At 39.3% G+C, this 24909-nt stretch overlaps 1 protein-coding gene across 3 annotated transcripts in view; it reads left to right on the plus strand.

The window, feature by feature from the left end:
• The window catches only part of diaph2 (diaphanous-related formin 2), a 388403-nt gene that overhangs the window by 336787 nt on the left and 26707 nt on the right, over positions 1 to 24909 (plus strand). For all 3 annotated transcript variants that reach the window (XM_053682091.1, XM_053682090.1, XM_053682092.1), the window contains one exon: positions 8745 to 8837. In XM_053682091.1, coding sequence (XP_053538066.1) covers positions 8745 to 8837 — 93 coding nt within the window. The remainder of the gene's footprint in view (positions 1 to 8744; positions 8838 to 24909) is intronic.

Below are 24909 nucleotides of genomic sequence, written 5' to 3' on the forward strand. Positions count from 1 at the left end.
TTTCTTCATTCTGATGTTTGATGTGAACATAAACTGAAGCTCTTGACCTACATCTGCATGATTTTTTGCATTGTGCAGCTGCCACATGATTGGCTGTTTGGATAACTGCATGAATGTACAGGTGTTCCTAATAAAGTGGACGGTGAGGGTATAGTACACATAGAATTCTCCACCCTTTTTGTTGGTGATGCTAATACATCAAAGGTTGTATTAATTAAAAGCCATCACCCATTAGAGAGGCCTGTTTTATGGGAACGTGATATAGTTTACCGACCACACACACACACACACACACACACACACACACACACACACACAGAGGAATGTTACTTTTGTTTATTAGAACATATTTTTGTTTAACCATTGGTGCAAATAAATGCTCAGAATTTTCATCACTGCAAGCATTTTACATTGTCATGTGCATTGTTCAAACCCCGCCTGTTACGTAACAGAGTCTATAAACAGAAGCAAGTGCAGATCAAAGTCTTCATTTTCAAACAGAAGTCAATAAACATGAAACACGGTCTAGACTAGAAGAAATAATTGAGGTTTAAACATGAAACTAGACTCGAGACATGAAACAAGAATAGGACACGAAAACACGACCGCTTGGCATACTTAAACGTATTCACCTATACATTCATTCAGTACTGCGTGAAGTGCACAGCAACATTAGGGCTTTAAATAACAAACATAATCACGCTTGAATACAGACAGCTGGGACCAGTAATGACACACCCCAGAACATCAATCAATACCTGAATGGGAAGAGAACCAAAACCAATACAAAGGCATGTGTCCATAAGAAACAGTCCTCCTTATGTAATCTCGTGCACGTGCGCACTCTCCAGCTGTCCGTGCACGTCGCAGCCGCAGTGCCATCTGCCAGCGAGAGCATGATAGAACCCCCCTCCAATAGCGGTCCTGGTCCCCTGGGTAACCTGTCCACGGCCTCCACCATGAAACAGATAGGCGAATCCCCGCCCTCAGCGGGGTTTGAGATCAAAGCAGGGCTGGAGCTCGGAGCGACGTTATCAGCAGGGCTGGAGCTCGGGGTGATGTCCTCAGCGGGGCTGGAGCTCGGAGAGATGTCCTCAGCGGGGCTGGAGCTCGGAGAGATGTCCTCACGGGGCTGGAGTTCAGAGAGACGTCCTCTGCGGTGCTGGAATGCGGGGCAGCTTCCTCGGTGGGACAGGAACGCGGGACAGCTTCCTCGGTGGGACAGGAATGCAAGACAGCTTCCAACGTGGTGACCTCAGGGTCCCAGCTCTGAAGATGAGACCTCTTCTGGGGCTCCGAAGCTGAGAGCTCCCTGTAGGTCTCCAGCTGGAGCTCTGAGATCACCATGTTGACCTCAGGGGGGAGCTCCGAGGTCACCATGTTGACCTCGGGCTGGAGCTCCGGAGCTGAGTCCTCCCCGTAGGTCTCAAGCTGGAGCTCTGAGGTCGCCAGGTTGACCTCAGGTGGGGGCCCAGAGATCGCCAGGTTGACCTCGGGCTAGGGTCCAGAGGTCGCCAGGTTGACCTCGGGCTGGAGCTCCGGAGCTGAGACCTCCCTGTAGGTCTCAGGCTGGAGCCCTGAGGTCGCCTGGTTGACCTCCTTTGCCTGCATATAGTAGTGGGTAAACGGCATGGCAGGTTTGCCTGCCAGACTTACCCCCCCAGAAGATGTTCTAGGTTGGCTTTAGCTAATAGGAGCTGCACCCACTGACAGGCCGGTCCAAAGAGCCGGGACCACATGAATTGGAGCCATAGCTTCTCCTCAGGCTTGGGGTCTAATAGGCTAGAGAAATAGAACTGGCAATCCACAATGAAATATTCTGGGTAGCTGAAAAACCCATCAAATGGATCTGGAAGCTCCATGAATGTGCACTGTGGAAATTGCATTGAGTCTAAAGCAGGGACGGTTGGCGTAGACTTCCGAGCTCTACGTTTCTTCCGTTCTCCTGCTACTCCCATGGTTTTAGGCGCGGTATTCTGTTAAGTAACAGAGTCTATAAACGGAAGCAAGCGCAGATCAAAGTCTTTATTCTCAAACAAAAGTCAATAAACATGAAACGCGTTCTAGACTGGAAGAAATAATTGAGGTTAAAACATGAAACTAGACTCGAGGCATGAAACAAGAATAGGACACGAAAACACGACCGCTTGGCATACTTAAACGTATTCACCTATACATTCATTCAGTACTGTGCAAAGTGCACAGCAACACGAGGGCTTTAAATAACAAACATAATCACACTTGAATACAGACAGCTGGGACCAATAATGACACCCTCGAACATCAACCAATACCTGAACAGGAAGAGAACCAAAACCAAAACAAGTGCACATGTCCATTGTAAACAAAGTCCTATTGTCCATGTGCACATCAATTACGTGCACGCGCTCTCCAGCTGACCGTGCACGTCGTCGCCGCAGTGCCATCTGCCGGCGAGATTGTGACTCCGTCCTGACTGAATGATGTTTAGTTGTTTACAAAGGAAGCCACCATAACACAAACAATGAAACAAGTACACTGAGTACAATGAAGGTCCTAAATGCAGCACCTCTCACTGTTTTCACAGATAATGCACATTGTAAATTGCACAGGAGACTTTCCACAGTGCAACAGATGGGATAAAAATGTGTTCATGAACAATCTAGTGGAGTGAAGGGAATAAAAAATCCTTTAGAGGCTTAGTTGCTTTTTGCTGTTTGAATGTTGAATGGATAGTATAGAAAGCATGGAGGTAAACAACGGGTTTCAGCTTATCAGAAGAAATTCTGCAAGCATGTATTAGGTCATTTTACTATGCAAATGAGAGCATGGATAAGTGGTTGTAGGCTTGTGACTTATGTCTGCTTTCTAGATTAGATCTGTGTTGTTTGTTTAACTTTTACTCCTTTAGATATTCTGAGACATTAGTTCAGGCTGAGACATTCTGTATTCCTCTTCATTCACATTTAGTTCCATGCATGCATGCACAATATACTGTATTAGGAACACCCATACACCTTCTAATTCATTAAATTATCTAATCAGACAATCGTGTGGAAGCAGTGCAAAGCATTAATCATGCAGATATGGGCCAGCAACTTCAGGGAATGTTTACATCAGAATGGGGAAAAAAACATGATCACAGTAATTTTGACTGCAGCATGATTGTTGGTGCCAGACAGGCTGGTTTGAGTATTTCTATATCTGATGATCTCCTGGGATTTTCAAATGCAGCAGTCTTTAGAGTTTACTCAGAATGGTGTAATAAAGAAACAAACATCCAATGGGAGGAAATTCTACAAACAGAAACACGCTGTTGATGAAAGAGGTCAATGGAGAATGGCCAGACTGGTTTTAGCTGACAGTAAATCTTTACAGTTGTATTGAGCAGAAATGCACATGTTGAACTTTGAGGCGGATGGGCTACAGCAGCAAAAGACCACATCGGTTTCCACTTCTGTCAGCCAAGAACACAAAGCTGAGGCTGCAGTGATCACATGCTCGCCAAAACTAGACAGTTAAAGACTGAAAAAACATAGCCTGGTCTGATGAATCTTAATTTATGCTGAGGCACACAGATGGTAGGGTCAGAGTTTGGCACAAACATGAATCCATGGACCCAACATGTCTTATGTCAACAGTCCAGGCTGGTGGAGGTGGTTTAATGGTGTGGGGAATGTTTTCTTTGGGCCCATTATTACTAATCATTGCTTGAATGCCATAGCCTATTTGAGTATTGTTGCAGCCATGTGCATCCCTTCATGGCCACAATTTATCCATTTTCTAATGGCCACGTTCAGCATGATAATGCACCATGTCACGAAGCAAAGGTCATCTCAAACTGGTTTCATGAACATGACAATGAGTTCATTGTTCCTTAGTGGCCTTCCCAGTCACCAGATCTGAATCCAATAGAACACTTTTGGGATGGGGTAGAATGGGAGATTCACAGCATGAACGTGCACCTGAAAAAACTTGCAGTAATTGTGTGCTACAATCATGTCAACATGGACAAGAATCTCAAAGGAATGTTTCCAACATCTTGCCAATTCATTCATGCCATGAAGTATTGAGACTGTTTTGAGAGCAAAGGGAGGCCCTTCCCATTATTAGTATGATTAAATATAGGATGTGTATATTATAGAAACAGAAGATTTTTTATGTAGCTTATCATGTAGTGAGATTAATGTTTATAGTATTGTATTACAATGGTTGTGATTTTTACAGACAGATAACAGCCAGCTTAATGATCAGAACATGGATAATTTGTTCAGTATGAACTTTTATTAAGAGGGAAAAGGTTTTGTGCATTCAGGCAGAGACTGTGTCTACTTCTCCATTGATTCTTTGTGCTTTTATGCCCATCATTTTGAGAAAGTGACAGATCATAATTGAATTTATGAACAGACCCTGCTACATAATTATATCAGTGGCATGGCTGTTTAAATATGAAGCCTATCTCAGAATACAAATTGAATAGTGGTTTACTTCTGCAGTGAGAAATTAGGTAAATTTACTTTCCGTTATTAAGATGTTTCTCTACTATAGAATGCTGTTCTTTTATCTTTGTACAGTGTGATTCACTTTTTTGTTTTGGCCTATGTACTGAATACTGCTACTAATACTACCACTATTATTATTATTATTATTATTATTATTATTATTATTGCTACTATTGTTACTATTATTAGTAGTATTACTACTACTACTACTACTACTACTACTAATAATAATAATTATTATTATTATATTATATTGTAATTTTTGTTAATATTATTTTATTCTTCCAGACACTTTTTTGGCATGTAACTAGTCCCGCACCATTTGCGTCACCGTCACAAAACATACCTCAAAATGTGTGCTATTACTTTTCTTAGAATGCCCAAGTGTACTTTTCATGCATTTGTACTTTTCATGCAAAAATGTGCATTTTTGGCCATTGGAATTCCCAATACACAGTAATGTAAAATGAGTCTAGAGGAGCAAAAGAGGCCATAAACTAATCCCCCAACTATTGCAGCAATGTCATACATCAAAACGATCAGCTCAGTGAGGAGAATTGCAATAATGGGGGATGACAATACCCTCAACTCAGTGTGCAGAAATGTGTTATGGGTATTTTTAAGTACATGTTAACTCCCAAAATAAGTGGAATTACAAAAGTACTGCAACGTAGACATGTGACATATCAAAACACTCAGTTCAATGAGGAGAATTACATTATGGGTATTGACATGATGTGACATCATATGCACATTAACCTCCAAAATAAGTAGAATTACAAAACTACCTCAACAGACATGTGACATATCAAAACACTCAGCTAAATGAGGAGAATTGCATTATGGGTATTCTAGTGATGGCACACCTGCAGCTTCATGTAAGTGTCAAATATTTCACAGGCAAACACCACTCACATTTTTTCAGAAAATGTAAAATCTAGTTATTATTATTAGGGGCAGAGCACCAATGCTGCAAGGCACCTATTGTTCTACGGATTCTGCTTACAACATTGTCTAGGGCAGCCCATAGAACCGTGTGGTAAAAAGTTGTGAAATTTGGCATGTAGCTTCAGGACAGATTCAGCTACAAATACACCAAATCTGGGCCCCAAGCTCCCAAAGCTCAAGCATCACCAACCGGTCAAATTTGGCCAAATATCAAAGTGTATTTATGCCCATAGCTTTCTAACTGTGTGGGCAAAATTTTGATGCCAACTGTCCCTAGATTCCTTGGATCATACTGAGTTCAGTGGACCCTATGATGTCAATTTCCACTAAATTAGATTTTCGGCCATCTTGGATATATATATATATATATATATATATATATATATATATATATATATATATATATATATATATATATATATATACATTATGCTACTCCTCCAACAAGTTTTGTCCAAATTTCACCAAATTTGGCCCATAACATCTTCAGACCCATCTGCACAAAAGTTATTGAATGGAATGTTGATCTTCAAAACCGTTCCCTTGTAACAAGCCAACAAATCTGTCAATGAAGCATCAGGAAGTAATACTGTTTCTCATTAACTGAGGCTATGCAAAATCATCCAATTTGGATCATGTCATCTTTAAACCTGTCTGCACAAAATTCATCAGATGGACTTTTGATATTGAAATCCATTCTCCCACAATGTACCCGCAAAAGCAAAATACAGATTCCTAAGTCATATCTCATTTACATATCATCACCAGACATTTTATGTATATTCAGGACCATGCCCTGAATGTACCCACGAAGTGTGCAAGGCTCCATAAATGCTGCTTGCAACTTTAAATTTCTTCTTTTTCTTCTGCCTAGGGTGTCTATGGCAGCCCATAGATCTGTCTCATAAAAATTTGGCACACTGATTGGGGAGGCTCTATGGAGCATTCTGACCAAATTTGGGCCAAATTCTTCCAATGCTCTCGCGTCACCATCAGGTCAAATTTGCCCAAATTTACATTTATGTTCATAACTTTTTAACCCTATGTCCAAAATGTAAAAGCCAGTCATCTTTGGATTCCATGGGTTGAGACGAGTTCAACGCACCTTATGCTGTCAGTGCCTACACTCTGCCATATTATATTTCCTGCCATCTTGGTTTTTCTTTTAAACTGTTTTTTTTTTCACTACTTCACCTACAAATGTATGACCTGAGGGTATACACTCTATGACCTGAGGCTTTTACCTGAGGCTATGCAACCTATGACTTGAGGCTATGCAACAAATTTTGGGACAAATCATTCTTGAATCCCTTTGCCTATCATTATCTATCTAATGTTTGAATAACATAAGAAACATGAATATGTTATTCTACCAAAGTATTCTAACAAACTAAAGTAGCCTGTGTGGCAGTTTGGAGGACTTCAATGACATGCCCGACCTCTCCTAATAATCCTGTTGATTTGGCTTAGTTGCTGAGACGTCAGTGTGCATGAGACATTAATAAAGTCTGTGAGCTGATGGGAGCTGTTGTGAGAGGATAATTTGGGATGAGTGTGTAGTTGCATATGATGTAGAAATATTTAAATGTCAACCATTCTGCTCAGTTTTGAGTGTCTCATCAGAAGTTTTATGACTTTCTGTATGACCTTGTTCTGCCTATGCCATACATATCTAAACTCCTGGATTGCTAGATGGTTACCCCACTAGCTGCACTCCTCCTTATTTAAGCATTTCAATATAATTGTCTGTATGAAGATAACAAGCACACAAGACATTTTTAATAATCCTACATTGCATTTTTAAAAAAATCCTATGTCCTATTTGGTCCTGAAATGTCACTTTTTTCCATTGTGGTTTAAATAAAGCAAAATATGCTGGGCAACATGTGATTAGAGAGGGGGTATAGTCCTTTTTCTGGCTGTTTCTCTCCATTTCACATGGCAATAGGTCTGGCTGGCTCATGTGGAAGCATGGCCCAATTGGACATTGTTAATGGAGCAGTTTCAGGTCACTTGGGAGCATGTTTCCCATTTTAGTAATTTTGCTTCCTTGTATTTGAAAGTCTTACTCTGTATTGAGTCTACCAGGACTCCAGTCTTGCCCATTACAGAAGATGAATTGGGCTACAGTTAAGGAAAAAGTAGGACGAATTGATCAAAATGTCAGGTGCCCCCTGTGATGCTTAGGTCTCCAAGAAGAAGGAAATGAAGAAGTTGATGTCAAGACACTTCCAGAGCCATGTTGTCTCTAAAAATGTTTCCCTTTCCTTAAACTCAAAAGATGTGTGGTGGGGACATGTTTTGGGGACACTAGAAATGATTGAGGATGGTGCTACTTTTGTTGGCTGACATCGGCTCTAGAGGACTTTGACTAACTTAGAGAACACATAGTTGAAATGTGTGCCCTGGTTAAAACCAGGCAGAAAGATAGCGGAGCACCTTACCATAAGTAATGCTTGGTCTGCTAGGTTATATTCATGAAGAGCAACTTTATTGTCCTTTTTAAATCTAGGCTGCCCATCAATATGGTCCTTTTGATTTTTATGTAACTCCTGGAAAGGACCTCAAGAATAATACAGATACAGTATTTGCATTATATATCATTCTTACCTTTTTCTTATTTGGCTTATAAAATATTAAATACTTTAATTCCACATTGTATGTGCTGCTTCATACAAATAAAGTGTACTTTTCTAGTTTTGCAACAACATAAAGAGTATGTGACATTTTATAAAATACTTTTAGTAACCATGTCACCTTTTAAACATAAATAAATAAATAAATTCAATTTACTTTTTACCTAGTGTCACCTGCTTCGAATGTATCTGAACACAAAATATTTGATTATGATGCCTGATTCTGCTGCCTAAAGCAGCACAAAACAGCTTATTTATGTTTGCAGAGAATTGATGATTTGACATTTGACCTCTAATGTTTCTGGTTTAAATAATGTGGTCTGCTGTACCTCTGTGATGAAACTCATTAGTAGGACTAAGGCTTAGTTAGATGGCCCAGATAAAGGACCAGAAGTGATTTTTGAGCTCCCCAGTGCCAGATGTTTTGTGTTCTCTGTGTAATCATTTGGCACCTTAGTGCTCTTCTGATATCCAAACCTTCTCCCCATGCAGCTACACACCCACAGACAGAGAGAAAGAGAGAGAGAGAGAGTGAGTGAGTGAGTGTGAGTGAGTGAGTGAGAGTGAGAGAGAGTGAGTGAGTGTGTGTATGTGTATGTGTGTGTGTTGGCCTGTATTAGTGTTCTATTCAAGACTATGCTTTAACTCCCTCTCCCTTTGTGTCCTCTTTCTTCCATAGATGGAGAAGAGACAGGTGTGATGGACAGCCTGATGGAGGCCCTGCAGTCTGGTGCAGCCTTCCGTGACCGCAGAAAAAGAACGCCACGCACTGGTATGAGTCAAGCCAATTCAAATCCTATAACTTCCTCTCTGACATATCTGTTTCAACACTAAACAGGCATTTCTGAAAAGAATCAAGTATCTGATGAAAAATGTGTTAAAGCATTTACTTATTTATCACCCATCCTTAAAGGTTATTTCTGATTAATAAATCACTCCAGTCTCTGTTTGATATGTTGCACACTGCTAGATTTATTGCATTGCATTATCTCTTCTTTCTCTCTCCTGATCAAAACTCCACGTTCCCACATGCCAGACAGGTCTAATCAAAGGGCATGAATAAGTGAAGTGACATGCTATATAAAACTTGTCTGTCACTCAGTGAGGCTGTGATGCCCTCAGCACTGCCCCTGACAGAGCCTGCTAGGCAGATGCCACTGGGGAGGGTAGAATACTCTCACTCCTTCTGACATCCTCTGCTCTGCTTCTTATTTTTCTGACATCTGTTTGACTAAGACTGACATAAGGCAAGAGATGAGGCAGAGAAAAATCTGGACGAGCTCACTGACTTTGTCTCTAGCAATCTCTTTCTTTTATTACATTCATTTGCTTCACTCTCCACTGTAAAACTAATTTATTACTCCTGACCTGAGATGGTCCACATGTTAAAGAAATTTAACTGAGCTGGATTGAGGCGTTGTGCTCTAATTAAAGCTTGTGATACAGGGGATTGATTTGTTCGTTTTTGTCTTAAATAATGGATATAAGTGACTGAGCAATCCACTATACTGAAAACATCACATGTGTATTAGGATTGATCCTGAAAATCTATTATTTATCATTGTCTTTTTATTAGAATTTGTCCTAAAAAACAGTGTTTTGCCAACCTTACCAAACCTGTGTGGTAAACTTAGTGTGTACTGTCTGTACAGTAAGTGTCCAACTGTCATTTCTCTACGGAGATGGAGCATGGCAGCATGTTAATTCCTTGAAACTTTGGTTTCAAGGGTGGTTGTCTTTGACCATCTACTGTATTGCTAGTCATTTATTATTTTCCTCATTTGTAAATGAATTACACCAAGTGCACACAAATACTTGTTTTATTCTTTGCCTTACCCTACTTTGGAAAATCTGTGACAGCTCTCTCTCTCTCTCTCTCTCTCTCTCTCTCTCGCTCTCTCTCGCTCTCTCTCCCCCCCCCTCTCTCTCTGTCTCTCTTGCTCTTTTTTCTATTGCACATGCTTGAAAACACTTGTTAGTGTACAAAATCCACACAGTCGCTTATCCTGCAATTCTATCACAGGAATACTGCATGCCTGTTTCCATTTTTGCAGAATTTACATACTTTGCCACAGTTTGCATGTTTGCAGAAATCAGCTCTATGTGTTTACACATGGCTTTATTTGAATGTGTTTGAGCATGTATTTTCATCCACCGGGATGATAGCATAGCATTTTGTATGCCATCATTAAGTGATGATGTAATATGTAATAGAACTGGTGAATCAGTTAAAACAGTTCATTGTAATTAACTATACGAATGAACCGGTTCACAGAAAAGTAATGGACTTCCCATTGCTACTACTCAACCTTCAAGAGCATACATCATCAGGCAGCAGCAATATAGAATAGTCCCTTACAACCACAACAGAGGCTTGGGACATCGTTGACATTACTGAATATAATTGCTAGTTTTTGCTATAGTAGCAAATTATAGCAAATGATCAATTTAACACACACACACACACACACACACACACACACACACACACAGTCATGTGAAAAAATAAGTACACCCCATGGAAATTGTTGTCTTTTTTTTCTTTTCTTTTTTCTTTTCACATATTTGGACAAGCAAACATTTGATCATCTTTGAAACAGTGCATATTAATAAAGTTTATATACTTGAACAAAACAACAAGGAAAGTTAGCTCATCAGCATTAAGAATTGGAAAGCCAGATTGGAATTAGCAAACAAAGAAATACAGAGATGAGCCACTACCAAAGTGATGAAAACGCCAAAGTGTGGAGAAAGAATGGATCTGCTCATGATACAAACCATAGAAGTTCATCAGTCAAGCACAGTGAAGGTACAGCCATAGCTTGGGCTTGCATGGCTGCTTCTGAAAAAGGCTCACTAATCATTATTGATTATGTAAACCATGATGATAGCAGCAGACTGAATTCAGAAATTTCAGGAATGTTTTGTCTGCCAATTTACAGAGAAATGCAACCAAATGACTCAGGAAGAATTTATCATGCAGCAAGACAATGGTCCAAAACAAACTGCCAACTCAACAAAGGACTTTATCTGGGGGAAAAAGTGGAAGGCTTTAGACTGGCCAAGTCAATCACCAGACCTTAACCAGTTGAGCATTTATTTCAATTAATTAAGAGGAAACTGAAGGGAGAAACCTCATGAAACAAACAGCTGACTGTGGTAAAAGCCTGTAAAAGCATAAAAAAGAAGAACCCTACAATTTGATGATGTCAGTGAGTAACAGGCTTGATGTAATTGCAAGCAAAGTATATGCAACCAAGTATTAAGCGTTATTTACTTTAATTTACTTTGACTTATCTGTTCCTATACTTTTGCTCACCTACAAATTGGGTGGTGTGATACAGAAGGTTCTATGTTTTATTTTGTTTAACAAACCTAGATGTAAATAACAGGAAATAAAGGCTGAAAACCTAAATTCTAACAAAAACAAACAAACAAACATGCACAACCAGGTGGAACAAGCAAAGGGTACTGTCCAATAAATGTTGAGATGCTTTTTTTGTTCATCTCTTCGTGGATGTGCTCATAAAGCTCAGACAGCATGGCTTCAGGACCCTGCTGTTGAGTATTCAACTGGCGACTCTCCGCTCCCTTGCCAACAAAACAGATGAACTACTTCTCCTCACCTGAACTCACAAGGACTTTTCCAGCTCTGCTGCTTTATGCTTCTTGGAAACCTGACTGAAAGAAACCATTCCAGACAGCGCATTACATCTGCCCGGTTTCCAGCTGTTCAGAGTGGATCACATCGCGGAGTCATCGGGGAAAACAAGAGGTGGTGGATTATGTTTATCAATGAAGGGTGGTTCACAGATATAACAATGTTGCAGATGTTCTGTCCTAATTTTCGAAGCGCTCTTGATCAACTGCAAGCCTTTTTATTATTAAATATGAGTGTTTTCCTCGTTCATTCTGGTGAGTGTTTATATCCTTCCTCAAGCCTGCACGAGCATTGTGCTGCAAAATCTGGCTGTTCAAATTACAGACATTACAGCAACAACACCTGGACTCAGTTATTATTATTCTGGGAGATTTTAAAAGAGCAAACCTCACCCGTGAAATACCTAAACACAGACAGCACATTTCATGCCCCACCAGGGACAGAAACATACTGGGCCACTGCTACACTACAATAAATTACTCTATTACTCTGATCACTGTCTGTTTATCTTCTCCTAACCTACAGGCAGAAATTTAATTATGCCAAACCTGTACTAAAGACTGTAAAGAGATGGACCAGTGAAGCAGAAGAAGAACTACAAGTCTGTTTTGACTGCACTGCAAGGACATGTGTGTTCCCACCAGAACTTATTTAGCTTACAACAACGAAAAACCATGGTTTACAGCAAAACTCAGACAGCTTCATCAGCCCAAAAAAGAGGCTTACAGAAGTGGGGACAATGTCTTGTACAATCAGGCCAAAAACACATTGACAAAGAAGATAAGAGTGGCTAAGAGAAGCTACTCTGAAAAGCTGAAAAAATAGTTTTTAGCCAATGACCCTGAATCAGTTTAGAAAGGCCTGAAAGACACCAACTACAAGACATCAGCCCCTTTATCTGTTGGAAATCAACAACTGGCTGATAACCTAATCATTTTTATTGCAGATATGAAAAGGGCAATCTCACACCCCACACCCTCTCTGTCCTTCTCACAACACAACCATTAACACTTCTTGCTCTCCCCCTCCTCCTGCTACTCAACCTGCACTTAGGATCTGTGAAGAGGATGTGTGCTGGGCCATCCAGAAAGAGATCATCGGGAAAGTTAAAGACCCAGACAGTGTTTCATCCACCTATTTGAAAGTCTGCACTGAACAGCTGTCACCCATCTTCACCCAGATCTTCAACAGATCACTGGAGCAGTGTATAGTCCCTTCATGCTTCAAATGCTCCACCATCATCCCCGTGCTAAAGAATCCCAAGATCACTGGACTAAATGACTACAGACCTGTTGCTTTGACGTCTGTGGTCATAAAATCATATGAGAGACTGGTGTTGGCCCACCTGAAGGACATCAATGGACCCTTACTGGACTCCCTTCAGTTTGCTTATCAAGCAAACAGGCCAGTGGATGATGCAGTCAACAGGGGACTGCATTACATCCTGAAACACTTTGACAGACCAGGGATTTATGCAAGGGTCCTATTTGTGGACTTCAGTTCGGCTTCCATCATCCTAGATTTCCTCCGGTGTAAACTGACCCAGCTCTATGTGCCAACTGCCATCTGTCAGTGAATCACCAGCTATCTGACAGACAGGCAGCAGCTAGTGAAGCTGGGAAAATTTACATCTAGCACCTGCACAATCAGCACTGGCAATCCTCAGGGTTGTATGCTCTCCCCACTGCTCTTCTCCCTCTACACAAATGACTGCACCTCTACAGACCCCTCTGTCAAGCTCCTGAAGTTTTCAGATGACACCACAGTCATCGGCCTCGTCTAGGACGGTGATGAGTGTGCATATAGAAGTGAGGTTGAACAGCTGGCTGTCTTGTGCAGTCAAATCAATCTGGAGCTGAACACTCAAAACAGTGGAGATGATTGAGGAACTCTCCAGCACTCCCCAAATCTGGACAGCGCTCTGGTCGTCGTGGAGTCCTCAGGTTCCTGGGCTCTACCATCTCACAGGATCTGAAGTGGGATAGCCATATAGACTCCATTGTGAAAAGGCCCAGCAGAGGCTGTATTTTCTTTGCCAAGTAAGGAAGTTCAACCTGCCACAGGAGCCTTTGACCCAGTTTTACTCAACTGTCATTGAGTCTGCTCTGTTCACTTCAATAAGTGTCTGGTTCGGTTCAGTTACTAAATCGGACATAAGAAGACTACAACAGACAATCTGAACTGCTGAGAAGATCATTGGTGCTCCTCTGCCCTCCTTACAGGAACTGTACTCCTCCGGAATGAGGAAATGGCCAGGAAAAATCATCTCGGACCCCACTCACCCTGGTCACAACTGCTGCACTCTTGCTGGTGGGACAGAACACTGAGCACCTGAACATCCAGACATAGGAGAAGCTTTTTCCCACAGGCCAGCTCCCTCATGAACAATCAACGGCCTCCAAGGACCCTCCTATTGCAATATTATTTCACTGTGAATAGACTCATATGAAATTGTAAATTCACTCCTATTAATTCTATTACTTGTATATACCCTCACTTTCTGTACACTGCATTACCCCTTGCATTGTAAAATTCCTTGTTTATATGAGCACACTTGGCAATTATGCTTATTCTGTTTCTGATAATACAAAGTTGTGCTTCCCCTATTGTAATAACCACCACATAAAAAGTAGGCTCTGTATATTTAATGAAGATTACTCCTTATATTCCCTGATTCACGATGAGTACATTGTCCCATGCTATTTGATTTCCAGCAGAAATCATTTGACCTCTAAAATTTTCTGAAAGGGGGCAGACAGCCGTGTGTGTGTGTGTGTGTGTGTGTGTGTGTGTGTGTGTGTGTGTGTGTGTGTGTGTGTGTGTCCTTCCTGCCTGAAGAGTCCTGGTGACAAACTCTTTTCAGGAGAAGTCAATTGAGCAAACGCTATAGAGGTCAGACTTGGATTTTTTGTCCATGGCTATCTTGCACAATGTGATTGATTTGTGTGCAGGCCAGCCTGATGAGACATGGGCCACCTAACTACTAACTCTTTCTGTCTTTCTGCTCTTTAGCAAAACAAACATGTCAAATGATGTTTGGTGAAACATATTTCTTTTATGACTCAGGGAAAGGAGACCAACACTCAGGTTTAACCAGTGTTATTTAAAAGTGCTAGAAATATTTTTAATGGTAAGTCGAAGAACAACTCTGACTTGCCATTAAAAATATTTCTTCCTTTCATACTGCAGTGGCCAACCGAAGTGTGTAGACTCATACAAATGTGCTAATTGTCTATATCAGATCAATTTACAAAAGCAAATATTTCTCCGCAGTACATGATTGAGAGTTTGAGCTTGATTTCCCTGCTGGCATAAGGTTTTCGTAATGAGTCATGAGTGATTTTGAAAAAGCCAAAGCTATAACTTCAGGAGCTTATGACCACCTCAGATACAGTGCCCTCCACTAATAGTAGCACCCTTAAATATGAGCAAAGAAGTCTGTGAAAAATTGTCTTTATTGTTGAACCTTTTGATCTTTTGTTCAAAAAGTTCACAAAAATACTGTTCTCTCATGAATATCAAACAATTGCAAACAAAACACAGGTCTATAAAAAAATATCTTTGTTAAATATAGGTGTGCAACAATTATTGGCACCCTTTTAGTCAATACTTTGTGCTACCTCCCTTTGCCAAGATAACAGCTCTGAGTATCATCCTATAATGCCTGATGAGGTTGGAGAATACAGGGCAAGGGATCTGAGACCATTCCTCCAAACAGGTTCTCTCCAGATCCTTCAAATTTCAAGGTCAATGCTAGTGGACTCTCCTCTTCAGTTCACCCACAGATTTTCTATGGGTTTAAAGTCAGGGGACTGGTATGGCCATGGCAGGACCTTGATTTTGTGGTCAGTAAACCATTTTTGTGTTGATTTTGATGTATGTTTTGGATCATTGTCCTGCTGGAAGATCCAACCACGGCCCATTTTAAGCTTTCTGGCAGAGGCAGTCAGGTTTTCATTTAATATCTGTTGATATTTGATCATGTTTGATACATGATGCCATGTATCCTAACAAATTGTCCAGGTCCTCTGGCAGAAAAACAGCCCCAAAACATTAAAGAGCCACCACCATATTTAACCATGGGCATGAGGTACATTTCCATATGGCTACTTCTCTGTGTGTATCAAAACCAACTCTGGTGTTTATTGCCAAAAAGCTCTATTTTGGTTTCCCATTTCCCAATAGCATTTGAAGTCCCAGTAGTGTCTGGCAAACTGAAGACACTTCAGTTTGTTTTTGCATGAGTAGAGGCTGTTTTCTTCCAAACAAGTTGTGGTGATGTAGGTGACTTCGGATTGTAGTTTTGGAGACTTTCTGACCCCAAGACACAACTAATTTCTGCAATTCTCCAGCTGTGATCCTTGGAGATTTTTTGGCCACTTGAACCATCCTCTTCACAGTGTATTGAGACACTATAAGCACACGTACAATTACAGGTTGATTCATAACATTTCCAGTTGACTGGAACTTCTCAATTATTGCCCTGATGGTGGAAATGAGCATTTTCAATGCTTGTGCTATTTTCTTATATCCACTTCCTATTTTGTGAACCTTTTGCTGCACATCACAGCTATATTCCTTGGTCTTACCCATTGTTATGAATGACGAAGGGAATTTGGCTACCTCATATTTATAGCCCTGTGAAACAGGAAGTCCATTTCCTGTTCCTAGTCACCCAGGTGTACGAAAAAATTTAAAATATCAATACGAATATACTTCAAATATATTTTCTAATATGAATTCCTAGTACCAATAATTGTTGCACACCTATATTTAACAAAGATATTTTTTGGATAAACCTGTGTTTTGTTTGATTTCCATGAGAGCTGTGTATTTTCGTAAATTATTTAAATAAAATATCAAATGGGTAAACAATTAAGATAATTTTTCACAGCCTTTTTTGCTCATATTTAACAAGGGTGCCAATATTAGTGCAGGGCACTGTATATTGTATGCCTCATAATGTTACAAAGGAAAATCCATATTCTCAGTTTCAAGGGGGTGGGGGAGATTGGGTATTCAGAACACTGTATTAAAGCATATTCACAGCATATTATTTTCAGAGGGTTATAATAATAATTCATCAATATGAATTCACCATTATGAAGAAGGAATAGTGGTGATTACTTCACTTTTCACAGCTATTTGTTGTGTGTTTTCCCATATGTGAGGTGTCTTTAACCAAAAACAATAGAGATGTCAAATTTGATGTCTCCAGGCATATGAGATAGGAATTAATATTTTATATGGAATATATTGTTGTAATGAGGAAAGGAATGGGTCCGAAGGACTCACGTTTTATGGTGTCAGCATAGGAGTATTGAACATTTCACTGAATTAGATTTGATGAATGTTAAATATTAGTATATGCTTGAATGTTATGTACTACCCAATAGTAAGACATCCCGACAACATTTAGCTACAGTACAGTATCATGCTAATGCCGTTTGGGATGGAAAAATACATATTTAATCTATTGTAATATGTAATAACATTATGTAATAAACCACAAATTACAGTTTGTTACAAGTTGTAGATTATTACTAGAGAATGTTTTATCACCTTAAACAGATGCTGTGTCCAGCTCATCTAAGATTATGCTCATTGCTAAAAGCAGAGGGAGGTTTTGCGGAAGTGAAACTCCATTTAGGTTACTGAGCTTGTAGGTTACAGAGCAGATTTTTTCACCCAACTGTTTACATTCACTGTGTTTGCGTGAATACTCGGCCAGACCTGCATTTTGACATGATGTGTGGGTGTGTATTTATTTGCCTGTCCAAGCATAATAAGCTGTTAAAGAGAACTCAATTCAGTAATCGCACGAGGAGGTGGCTTTCTATGCACGTGTTTCAAGTGTGTGCGCACAGAAAGTCCCCTGGTCAGGCAGGGTGACGTTCATTAATTTCTTGATATCTTAATTTTCTGTTGTTATTAATTTTTTTCATCTTTCTTTTCATATTACACATGACGCAGACTCAACTGTACTCAGGAAAAAAAAAAAAAAAAAAAAAAGAGTACAAAAAGTCTGAGTCTGTGTCAAGTTTACAAATTTACTTGAGTACATGACAAGTCCAAGTTCATTCATAATTGGACTCAAGGCCCAGTCTGGGATCGGATACCCCAACTCTATTGAATAGGCAATTAGTGACACACTTAGAAGGCACGCTTGCAGCTAGTTATCTAGCTAGCTAGACCACAGTATGAAATAAACTTTCTAATCAGAGTTAATAGCTGAGTAGGATGGAGGTCTGCAGTGGTAAGCAACTATTAACTATTTTAAGATAAGACAATGCTAGTTTTCATTGTTATAGTTCAAGGCCTAAATCTTTTTTTCTCATGAATGAATCAACAGTTATTCTTATGGATTGTCAAGATGCAGGGTACAATTAAGGAAAATATGTGAATAGCAAAAGATGGGGAAAAAAAGCACCCTTAAAACCAAACACTTCTGAGATTTCAGGTGTTTCTCAAAGGTAGTGAACAAGTAAAGAAAAATCTGTGGCTATCCATGGAAAAAAGGGCAAATAAAGCTTATATAAAAAGTTAATGTGCTGTAACACATTAATTTAAATATATTAAATAGAAATCATTGTGAATAAATTCCCATATCATAGAAATTTCTCATATATTGAATTTTAACAGTGTGAATACCTACCCTGTAAGGCTGTAACAATATGGCACATCATATAACCTATATGACACAGATTTGAAGTTCTTGGTTCGATATGTCTGTGCATTAAACAGTACATTCAACAGACTGCATGATAAAGTAGGCTGTTCATCATAAAATGCCACTTACATACATGAAGTGCAATAAACATTTAAACTTAGTCAACATCCCACACTCTGTCCTCTGAAAAGTAGCGTCCTCTATGTCTGGAATTGGGAGACATTCCTTCTCCTAAGCACTCCGTTTTTCATTAGTCACAATGTTAGCAAATTAGCATAATAGCATATTAGCTAAAAAAAAAAAATAGCAATGGCTTTGGTCAGCATCAAATCATCAGAAGGTATGGTTCACTTGCTGCCTAATATATCCTGCCCCTTGACAAGTACCACTGTATTCAGATAATCAATGATATTCACTTCACCTGTCAGTGATTATAATGTTATGGCTGATTGGTGTATACACAGTTAACAGTTGTTGGTTCCCAGAATGTTCCTAGAATATACATATTTAAGGTTTGTTTTTGGGTTACACAGGATAACAAATCAACAGTGATATACAGGAATGGATGACATCTGTGCAGAATAACTACTGAAACATGCAATACACTAGGTTTCCTGAAGTACTATGCTGCCTTCATCTTCTCTAGATGTACCTCCTGCAGTGTGTCAGGTTAACATTCTATATGGCTTTGGACACTGACTGTAGCATTCACAGATTTTGCCCACTAAGGTGTGATATTTGATGGGTGTGCATCCACATGCACATCTCTCTGAAGAAATTAGCACACAAGTGGCATCTTAATAAGTCCAGAACTGATTTTTCTTACCATGTCCAATACTTTTTTCCTCTGTATTTCCACTTTATTTCACATAACTTTATTTATGGACTTTAATGTTGTGAATTCTTTATATTTCCCTATTTCTTGAGTTAATACTTATGTCTGGTGAAAATTTCATGTGAATAGCCTCATTGGAAATATATTTACTGAAAAAAATGTTGACACATCCAATACTTATTTCCCCCATCCAATACTGTAAATCCCCCACCTTCACCCATACACACCCATTCCCAGTTCATTATACATGGATTTTGATTAGCAGGAAAAAAGTAGCATTTAAGAATAAATTAGCATTTAGGAATTCCTAAATGCTAATTCCTAGCAAATGCTAATTCCTAGCATATATTCCTAGCATTTATGAATAAATGAGCATTTATAGTTCAGACTTCGTTGTATACTTACAGTGCCACTAACTGTCTAAGTGTTGCCTTCTTGTCCGATACCAGTCACAGAACCAGAATTTGAACCCTGCTCTGGCTGATTTCCTCACGTCTGGCCCTAGGAAGAAGTCACACTGACACCATCATTAAGTGAAAGCTTCTTAGTTTTAATATTCAGAAAGAATGAAAAATGTCAATTGGAACAGGTCACAGATAAAATCAGAACATGTATTACATAGGTTTGAGTGATTTAAAAACGAAATACAACTATTCTACCAGAGGCAAAGAAAAAGAAGAATCTAGAAAGAGAGTGAGAATGAAAAGGGGGTGATTATGAATGCTCAAAACAACACATTCCCAGAACACAAAACCAATTCTGTTCAGGTCATCATGACACAAACTAGACCTACAAAATACAGACACAGAGACAATGCCTTATCACTAAGAAATTGAATTTTCTTCTGACTAGTATTAAAACTTATTATTACTGATAAGGCTTATTTTTTTCACTGGTGTGGTAGCTCCTTCTTATAAATCATTAATAACAGTTTTTCTAACTTCCACCCTAGTTTGAAATCCCCTCTCTCACATTAAATCATTACCTGCCTGTCTTTCATTTCGCCATCCATTCCCATATTCATGGAAATACAGTGGGGGAAATAAGTATTGAACACGTCAACATTTTTTTCAGTAAATATATTTAATATGATTCTATTCACATGAAATTTTCACCAGACTTTGGTATTAACTCAAGAAATCCACATATATAAAGAAATCCAAACATGAAAATCCATAATGACAGTTTCAAGATGCTTCCTGAATGAATAAATTACTCGGCCGCAGTATTCAGGTGTGATTTTGGCCCATTCTTCTAAACATATTGTCTTTAAATTTTGTTCAATTGGATTGAAGTCAGGTGACTGACTGGGCCATTATAACACCTTGATTTATTAATTTTTTCACTGAAACCAATTGAGCATTTCCTTTGCTGTATATTTTGGACCGTTGTCCACCTGGAAGGTCCATCCACATCTCATCTTCGTCATCCTGGTGGATGGCAGCAGATTCTTCTGAAGAATCTCCTGGTAAAGGGCTCCATTCATCGTTCCTTCAATTATATGAAGTCTGCCAATACCATGTGATGAAAAACAGCCCCACACCATGATGCTTACACCTCCAAACTTCACTGTTGGTATAGTGTTTTCAGGGTGATGTGCAGTGCCATTTCTTCTCCAAACTTCTGTAGTATGATGGCCAAAAAATTACATTTTGCTCTCGTCTGACCAGACTACACTCTCCCAGTATTTCATAGGCTTGTCCAAATGAGTTGTAGCAAACTTTAAACGAGCTTCGACATGCCTTTTCTTTAGTAATGGAGTCTTGCAGGGTGAGCATGAGCAGTGGAGTGCATTGCCTATTGTTTTCTCTGTGACGATGGCACCTGCTGGCTTCAAGTGTTTCTGGAGCTCTTTCCAAGTGGTCCTCTTGGGCTACTCTCTGACTATTCTTCTGACTCCCTGGTCAGAAATTTTGCGAGGAGCTTCTGTGCATGGCCGGTTGATGATTGAGTGATGTTGCTTCCACTTGCGGATAATGGCCTCAATGGTGCTTACTGGAGGATTCAGAAGTTTTGAAATACACTACGTTTGTATCCGATTCCATCAATATGTTTTGCAACAATAAGGTTGTGAAGGTCTTGGGAGAGCTCTTTGCTTTTACCCATCATGAGATGTTTCTTGTGTGACACCTTAATAAAAAAAAAAAAAAAGCCTTTTTATAGACCATCAATTTACTAACCTAGCTGATGTTAATTCGCACAGATAGGAGGTATAATTACTTACGGATTTCAGCTGGTTCCTTGCCTTACTTTGCATTGGAGAACTGATTTTTCTTAGCATGTTCAATACTTTTTTCCTGTCATTACACTTTATTACACTTAGCTTTATTTATTGACGTTAATGTTGTGAATTCTTAATATTTTCGGATTTCCTGAGTTAATACTGATGTCCAGTGAACATGGACACATTCCTTTATTTGATTGGGGAGAAACTACATTTGTGTTGTCCCAGAAGTGATACACAACTTTTATTTGGAATGGAAATCTCCTTTATTGAAGTCTCATTCTCTTTTGGGCTTGCTCCTTCTCTTTCTTACCATTTGGCCAATTACATTAATTATTGTTGTATTATCATACAGCACCACAATACAGCCTGTATATCTGACCCTGGAGTTCATTTGAATAGACTCGCTCAATAGTGCTTGTTAAGAGAACCACTTAAGATAACTTTTTTAATGGAAAGACTCAACTGGCATCTTACATTGCACATCATGTTTATGTATCACTATATGTACTGCTCTCAATAAGAATAAATGTCTCTGGTCTAATAAATTTAAAGCAAATGCCCTCCTTCATCAGCTATCCTCGTATTATGAGCTATCTCTTCGCATAATAGGAAAGCCGACAGCAACAATAATTGCTCTGATGTCCACGCTGAAAAGCCTCAGAGATGGCAGGCTGAGAGAAAAGGTGGGAAAGAATTAAGTGCTTTGTGTTCCTCCGGGGCATGTGTCCTACATTTTTTATGTATAGAAAAGGGGAGATATGCCTCTTTCTTTGCTTAGGAATAATAATAAATGTAGCGATACACAGCCAATGTCCATCACACTGAAATGGGTTATTCAGAAGTAGACAATAGGGGCTGCACACGTAACTGGCAGATAGAAAAAAGGTGATTTCAGTGGAAGTAATCTGATTTTGAATGGGGTACACTTTAAAAGACTAAGTTCTATTGGCCCTTTGTAGGGATGTCATGATGCCAAAAATATAGTAGTCGGTACCAATACCACCAAAAGTACACAATACTTGATACCAAAGTCGATACCACGGTGTGGTTTAAAAAAATATATATATATACATTTTTAAAAAATGTAATTAAAAACTCTCTGGCTATCCTCCTCTGGCTTATACTGGCAAAAATAGAGAGAGAGAGATTTTTTAGTTATCAAACACTGTCTGGCAATGACTAATAAAACAGTGGAGGTTACAAACACTAAGGTGCACTCCTAAACGCACATGCATGCATGCATGCGTACACACACACACACACACACACACCCCTTATACTCTGAATGTAAGCATTAGTTTAAATTCACTGATATGGTAGCAGGCCAAAAAGATTTAGTAAAAGCATTAACATTTGAATAATTATTTGTGAAATTAGGCTACATTTTGCTGACAGGACACAGGCTGAATGGCGATACATGGTGGACCATTAGGAGTTAGTTTATAAGATTGCAATGTGTTAGCGTCATTAACAAATAACTGGCTATCGCGTACATTACATGGAGCATAACGTTAGCTGGTTTCACGACCACAGTGCCATCTGCCTCAAACAAACATAATATAGGACCGTCTTTCAGGTGCTTCACCAAATTCGAGGCATTTTCTCACTGTGTTAGAAATGAACGATAGCATTGGTTGCACACCAGCTTCAGAGCATCAACTATATGTTTGTTGTCATCTGCCGCAAATGCAAAGTATTTCCATATTTAACTCCTACCACCTTTCCTTTCAAAGAGTCGGGGCGGAGCTAAACTTCTGTAGTTTGTCCTGTGTGCTTGTAGGTGTTCTTCTTCTTTCGTGGACCGACTAAAACACTTACGCGTATTTACTGCCCCCATCAGTTCTGGAAGAATTGCAAACTCGGTACCTTCCTTACCTATGGTACCACCGCTACTGCAGAAAAACAAGTACCGTCACGTTTTAAGAATGTTGGTACAGAAGTATCGATTCTCGTGAAATCCCTAGCCCTTTGTGAGCCATTAAAAAGGTTACATATCTAAAAGTCTTTGAATGTTTTAAAGAACTGGAAAGGGGCTTATTAGTTGGGGCAACTACCAGGGCATAATCTACAAGGTGCCCCACTGGGCAGGTCTTGGTTTAGGATTTGGTCATCTCAATGGAGCTACTTCTGGTACTATAGAGGGATGGATGGAAGCTGCCAAAAAACAGCTATTATGATCTCAAAATGATCATGATTTTCACATATAAAGTACATATATATATATATATATATATATATATATATATATATATATATATATATATATATATATATATATATATATATATATATATATATATATATATATATATATATATATATATATATATACCGATACATATATTGTACTTTGATATGTCAAGGTAATATTTCCATATTCTGACAGCAACGCTAACTCATTTTTAGAGCTCTGACTGGCAACTGTGGATTCAGACCTTAAATGTTTAAGAAAAAAGTGGAACTCATATGCACCCTGCATTGCAAGCTCTTTTTATCTCTATGCCCATTCAGTTTACAGACTTAGAACAATCTACACATTACTCAACAGACATTTGAGTATTCTGTTTTGCAGTAGTGATAGGTTGGAGGTGAGTGGAGTGAGTGGGATGTTGTTTGAGATTGACCGTGTTGTGCTGTCACTGCAGAGAGGTGCTGGTGTGTGGGGCTGACTCTATAAAAATCCCACACATGACCTCTTAATTACATCTGTTGGCTATGCTAGGCATACTGTCATCAATCCATATCCAACTTACAAATCATTCTCTGCAAGACTCTAGGGCCTAAATCTTGAATATCATGCAGAATTACCTGCTTTCCCAGGCCCAGGATTGTTTTACTGAGTGTAGGACCCATGCTTCTTCTACTCCCATACCATTTCTCTAATTATTGCAGCTGAGAACTAGCCACTTTTATAACTTTTAGATCTTGCATTTTTGCCTGTTTTGAATTTGGCAGTCCATTATGTTTCTTTGGATGAGCAGGTGCTAACTAATTTCTGTTAGAACACAGCAACATAGTGAAATAAAATGGTTGATCTCATAGTCTCTGACAGAAAACTACAACTAGGTTTACCCTCTTTGCCATCACTTAGATTACACAGAATGTTGCACAGAAGGTTGAACTGAAGGTTAATTTACCTGTCAAGATTGGCTGCATCACAGTATTTACAGTCCGTGCAGTATGAATCTTATAGAACTTGTAGAACTTACTAGCCAGGTATTTAGTCAGCATTTTCAATCTTTTCCAGCCTCTCAAGGGTCTTCATTAAATGTGACATTAAGGCCACAGGCCTGAAGTTGTTGAGAGCACTGGGCCATACTTTCTTGGGCATAGAGACTATACAGGATGTCTTCCAGATCTTAGTCACCTTCTTCAGCCTCAGGGAGAGGTCAAAGAGATGCCAAAATACTCCTGCCAAAATACTCACACTTTAAGCACCGTTGGGTTGATG

This window comes from Ictalurus punctatus, chromosome 8, assembly GCF_001660625.3.
Source record: "Ictalurus punctatus breed USDA103 chromosome 8, Coco_2.0, whole genome shotgun sequence".
Classification (NCBI taxonomy): domain Eukaryota; kingdom Metazoa; phylum Chordata; class Actinopteri; order Siluriformes; family Ictaluridae; genus Ictalurus; species Ictalurus punctatus.